The following is a 6,000-nucleotide window of genomic DNA, read 5'->3' as shown; positions in this document are numbered from 1 at the left end:
GAGATCCAGGCACGTCTGTACAGGCTCACAAAGTGTTTCTGTGCTGACACACAGTCACACCCCACAGCCCTTGTGTGTGGAGGGAGGGTTTCCTCTGAATTTCAGGAGATGGAGAGTAGAAAGGAAAAGTTGAAGAGCCCCCATGCACACAGGGAACACTGGACATGGTGCTTTGGATATTGGCCAAGTTTTCGGAGTTAAATGGCAGATGTCATCATGGGTGTATGGATAGATCCTTCCAAGTTATCCAGAACAACTATTCCTGCGGGATGTTTCCAAGTAAGCGGTACAGCAACGGTCCTTGCTATATCAGCCTTTCCATGGGCGGAGGTTGCACTATGTCCCACATTTCAACTCTGGATCCCTCTTTCTCCTGGCGGCTGGGGCTATAAGTCCCTTGGGTCGCCCGCTTGTTGGCAGTCACTACAGAAACTGTGCCTGCCAGAAGGAAGATCAGTAACAAGGCCAGTGTTATGGAGCCAATGGAGGTGAATATATTGGAGGCCAGGTCACTTGTCAACTGGAAGGATGGAAAGAAGGCATGATGTGATTGGCATCAAAGGAGGAACATTCACAGGAATAACCATGGAAGGAAACCATCTTACACAAACAGTGTATATTTAAAGCTACACCCACCAAGAATTGACATTCATTGTCAATGTTTGAAAGGTATGGTCTACAGCTCAAAGTATCTGCTGAGGAATTTTTACTGTAATATATATTCTACTATTTTACTGTATTATATATTCAGTAAATATATAATTCATCAATATAATATATATATATATATATTCATCAATACAATATATATATATATATATATATATATATATATATATATATATTATTTTACTGTATTATATATTTTACTGTAATATATATTCTGGCTGTTTGGATGACATATAGTCAGAATGCTTTGTACAATGAAAAAGTCATATTTTTCCAAATCACATATTAGAAAGAAAGAAAGAAAGAAAGAAAGAAAGAAAGAAAGAAAGAAAGAAAGATGCTGCTTAGTAGTCACACTTAAAGATTTGGTTACAGATATTAATTTTATTAACATGAACTTCAAGGCCTGTTCAGCCCAAAGATAATAGTTGTGATAAGGCCATTTGGAACTTGAAAGTGGTTACTATTTATGATTAATGAAAGAAATAACTTCAAATATCTCTGCCAACCAGAGGTCCACATGGATATGAGTTTTCCATTTCATTTCAATGGAATGCCCAGCCCCAGATACACTTCCCATTTGGGCAAACGACTTCCAAGTTTTGTCCAATGTAAGCATATTCACGTGTGTGTGTGTGTGTGTGTGTGTAAACAGATACAGGATGGATGGATCTATTATATATTTTTAACCCACAATTTATCTAACAACACTGGAAAATGTTCATGGCATCATCACCGATATAACCAGTAAAATTAAAAACATTTCCCAAACGTCTCTCTCTTCCAATTAGCTGTGGTGAGGGGTGGAAACTAGAATTTTAAGAGACAGGGAAACTATTTTAATATGGTCTTTCTCTAGTCCTATCTGTATCAGAAACCACAGAAATGACAAGAAGTGCCACGGGAAAACATGGCCATTGTGGACAGCATCACCCTGGGAGGGTTTTGATCATCAGACCAGATTTTGCTTTGGGTTCTTTGATTTGTATTACTAGTGACAATTGAACCGTCAGAGATGGAACGTGTGCTTGGGGCAGAGCTTTCAAATCCCAAATGTTTAAAAACAAACAAAAGAACCCAAGAGGTCAAAATCTCAAAAAACAAAATCAACTATCACCACTTCCTGAAGATTAAGAAACTGAACTTGACTACCTATGTGAAACTATCTTTGTGACATTGATTCTTCCATATATGCTTTGAGTAAAACCTCAGTATTATTTAGGCTTAACATCTATAGGAATGAACAGTAGAATAACATTCACTTTCCCTTGTAAGAGAATGGCAGCATCACAGGAGAAACATTAAACAGTCCTTGAAGGGTGTTTTCATTATTATTATTTTTAAATTCATGTAAAATAGAAGAAATGTAAACTTGTCTCAAGGCATCACTTTAGGGAATTCATGATTGGCAGGGATTATGATTTCCCTCTGTCTTTATAATTGCCCTCTGCCTGAGATAATGAAATGAATTATGATTATAGTTAGAAAACAAATTAATTATTTTTCTACAGCAATCTAACCACCTTTAAGTAACAGTCTCACCTAAATTTAGAACAATGGCACATGTCACTCTGGCATGGTGTCATTCTCAGAGGACATGGCTCCTGAATTAACAGATTAGAGAGAGGCTGTAATGCGGGTCCCACCTCCTTTGGTTGTAGCTCTCCAATAAGGCCTCAGGGACCTGCTCCCATTTGTCTAGAGGAGGCCTCATTCCTGTCCTCAGATTCTGAGGAATCTTGCCATAAATGCAGCCACCATATTGTAGCCACTTCCATGTTGTCATAGTCTGAAGCTGCTGAAACAGCCTCCATGAATAAGGAGGTAGGGCTAATAGAAGGAAACTAAAACCATACTTAAGGCTCAGTCATAATCTGCTGGTTGTTGGAGCAACATACAGACAAGCTTATCTGGCTTTCATCACTCAGAACTCTTCATGGCGCTACTCTGTTTTTTGCTTTCTGGGAAACCAGACACCTGCTTGGACAGAATCCCCTGAATCTGACTTGCACCATGACCATTTCTCTGCTGGAAGAATCTTCCTTAGAGGAGGAGCTACTACACCCATAGACAGACAACATTGAGGAATAGCAGGAGATTCTGGAGAGCCTGGGCCCTCAGGTGAGGTGGTCATGGGTTCATCCCCACAAGAGGAGGGGAACTCTTGCTTTTCAGACAGGGCAGAGAAACCCCCAAGAATGTCATCATCTCAGGGGATAGGCCAATAGGACTCCTATGAGAAGTAGTGCACCTCAAGAGTAAAGGCCTCCTAATGAGCAAGGCTCTCCTCACAAGTAGGACTTTTGTCAGAGGGCCTTAGATGGACTGCAGCTGAGGCTTGGGTGGGGCTCTGGCATCTCTGGCTATATCACCTTTCAGTTGGAACTTGAAAGCTGATGGAAATGACATCTTATGATCAGTCCCAGTGCCTTGTGTCACTGACCTTGCTTTCTGAGTGCTCTCCATGCTGCTGACCTCTACCCCTGCTTGACTCGGCTTTCTTGACTGAGTTTCTATTGGACTGTTTCCCTTGGCCATGTGTCACACCTTTCTCTTGGAATTTTCCATTTGGACTGATATGTTTGTGCTTGACCTTTTACTGACTTGCCATTATATTTGCCCATTTGCTTACCCTTATGTTGAGTCTGACCCAGGCTGAGCAGGATAGTGTGTGTGTGTGTGTGTGTGTGTATAGACTAGGGTCTCAGGCAGAGTACTTTCCCACAACCTGCTACTTTGATATCCTTAAGTGGATTGAACCTGGGTCCTTCCATATGCAAAATGTGTGTTCTACCACTGAGCTGCTATGGGCCCTCCTCTTATGTGGGTACAAATATCCTTGAAATATGTGATATGAATATGTTTGTTACAGAAATGGTCCTTCTTGACCTGCAGCCTCACTGAAGGAAGTCAAACTTATTCCAAAACAAAGACCAAATGTAGAATTTGTACTCTTAAAAATGAGAAATAATCATTGCTTTTACTAAACAAAGAAGGTACTTTGAAATATTATCAAAGGAGTGGAATCAGCTTCTTTAAAACTGAAGCAGTAGGATAACAACAACAATGAAATCCTAATCCAAAGCTTACTTTTTAAAAAGAGAAGTGTTGAATGCATGGCAGCCCATGATACATGGCTGCATTTTGCTAAGGATAAGGGATCATTTCTTGATTCCTAAAGTAAGATGATTTTGAAACCTTCTCATGACAGAATAAAATCCAGCAGCCAGGTGAGATCTAAAAAACATTAACTCAGTGTTTGTTTGTTTGTTTGTTTTAAAAAACCCAAGGACTAAAAATCCTGGTGAATAAAAAAGTCTTCACCTGTCACCAAAATGATTACAATGTAGGTGCCAGGTGGGCCACTTTGGGGATGGCATTTCACCATGGAAGTCCACCACTGAAAAGGCCCTCTCCTTAATAGTCCCTGCACCCCACCTCACATGGATACCTAGAGGAGGAGGCCCTGTCAAAATGATCTTAAGAGTCCAGCCTGTCATGAATGGAAAGAGATGAACACTCAAGAAGCCTCGTACTAAGACCTTTAAGTGGTGGAGGCTGGTGGCTTCGATTTTGGTGGGTTTCAGTCCATTCTGGGTTTCAGTCAGACCTCTAAAGGACCTATTCAAGGTGCTGAGCCTCTTTTGGGGTTGTGATTCAGCATCTTGGATAGCTCCTTCAGAGTTCTAGCTTTTTCTGACTGAAATCCAGAATGGATTTAAAGCCCCACCAAAATCAGAGCCACCAGCCTCTGTTGTGTTTAGGGCTTAGAAGATTAATACCAGTCCTGGTCTGGAAATGGACTGGCACCCAGTGCAGATCGCAAAGCACTGGCACACTATGTCCGTACCAGCCAGTTCCTGTTAACAATTGTATGGCTCTGTTTTTGAGCCATACATACTTAGTAATCTTCCAGATGTTTGAAATTCCTGGTTCCCTGACAGGACCTGGCTTTAACAGGCATTCTAGTAAAATACAGGCTGGTTGGCCAGTTTAGATACTAGGAAGTCCAAACTGTGAGTCGCCTTCCTCGATCACTGAGTCACTTAGCCAGCCTGACCCTTCTGGGATTACATGCCATGCTTCCAGCCGGTTTACACAGTATGGCCCTTTTATTTAAAAAGGGATTATGCACGGTTTGCTGGAGTCATCCTTTGTAATTCTTCATTCTCGGATGCTTTCTCACAGAGATCTCCCCCCGCCCCCCGGATGCCCTTTCTCATTGCACTTGGATGCTCTTTGTTGTTGTTTATTTGTTCGGTTGCTTCCGACTTCGTGACTTCATGGACCAGCCCACGCCAGAGCTTTCTGTCAGCCGTTGCCACCCCTAGCTCCCCCAAGGTCAAGTCTGTCACCTCCAGAATATCATCCATCCATCTTGCCCTTGGTCAGCCCCTCTTCCTTTTGCCTTCCACTTTCCCTAGCATCAGCCTCTTCTCCAGGGTATCCTGTCTTCTCATTACATGGCCAAAGTACTTCAGTTTTGCCTTTAATACCATTCCCTCAAGTGAGCAGTCTGGCTTTATTTCCTGGAGTGTGGACTGGTTTGATCTTCTTGCAGTCCAAGGCACTCTCAGAATTTTCCTCCGACACCACAGTTCAAAAGCATCTATCTTCCTTCGCTCAGCCTTCCTTATGGTCCAGCTCTCGCAGCCATAGGTTACTACGGGGAATACCATTGCTTTAACTCTGCGGACCTTTGTTGTCAGTGTGGTGTCTCTGCTCTTAACTATTTTATCAAGATTTGTCATTGCTCTCCTCCCAAGAAGTAAACGTCTTCTGATTTCCTGGCTGCAGTCAGCGTCTGCAGTAATCTTTGCGCCCAGAAATACAAAGTCTGTCACTGCTCTAGTTAGCTGTAAAACAGCAGCGGTCAGGCGCTACCATACCAGCTGCCTGGCTCTTACGGTAATGCCATGGGCTACTATGCAAGTTGCCTTGCTAGCCGTTGACTGACTTTAATACTGCCAGAAGGTTCGTTGTTGGTCTAGTCCCATGAGGATCAACTATTGCTTGGATAAGTGACAACTAAACAATTAATATAAATTAATTATCTAAGAAATGAGGTGTTTATTTTAAGGTGGTTGGTTGGTTGGTTTGCCTGACCCAAGGCAGCAGGATCTACCAATCGCATTTATGCCCAGGACAGCATCCAGAAATGTAGCGGATGAATGTGAGCTGATCCCTGAACTGGAAAGTGAAACACTGAGCCATATATTTTTGAAACAAAACAGACTTGCTAAGCAAAGAGATGTTGGTGTCAGTCAAATAAACATTTGCCCTACCCTAGCTGGGATTCATTTGTCTTGTACCTTAATTTATCCTACCCCT

General features: G+C 42.1%; 1 protein-coding gene across 1 annotated transcript in view; it reads right to left on the bottom strand.

Moving 5' to 3' along the window:
* Positions 1-284: 284 nt before the first annotated feature.
* Positions 285-6,000, bottom strand: part of CRB1 (crumbs cell polarity complex component 1) — a 144,554-nt gene continuing 138,838 nt past the window's right edge. Inside the window, 1 exon segment of the mRNA XM_063117332.1 lies at positions 285-520. Within this exon segment, the coding sequence (XP_062973402.1) occupies positions 305-520 (216 nt within the window). The 3' untranslated portion in view covers positions 285-304.

The sequence above is a fragment of the Elgaria multicarinata genome, chromosome 1, assembly GCF_023053635.1.
Source record: "Elgaria multicarinata webbii isolate HBS135686 ecotype San Diego chromosome 1, rElgMul1.1.pri, whole genome shotgun sequence".
Classification (NCBI taxonomy): domain Eukaryota; kingdom Metazoa; phylum Chordata; class Lepidosauria; order Squamata; family Anguidae; genus Elgaria; species Elgaria multicarinata.
This window is presented reverse-complemented; position numbering and strand designations above follow the sequence as displayed.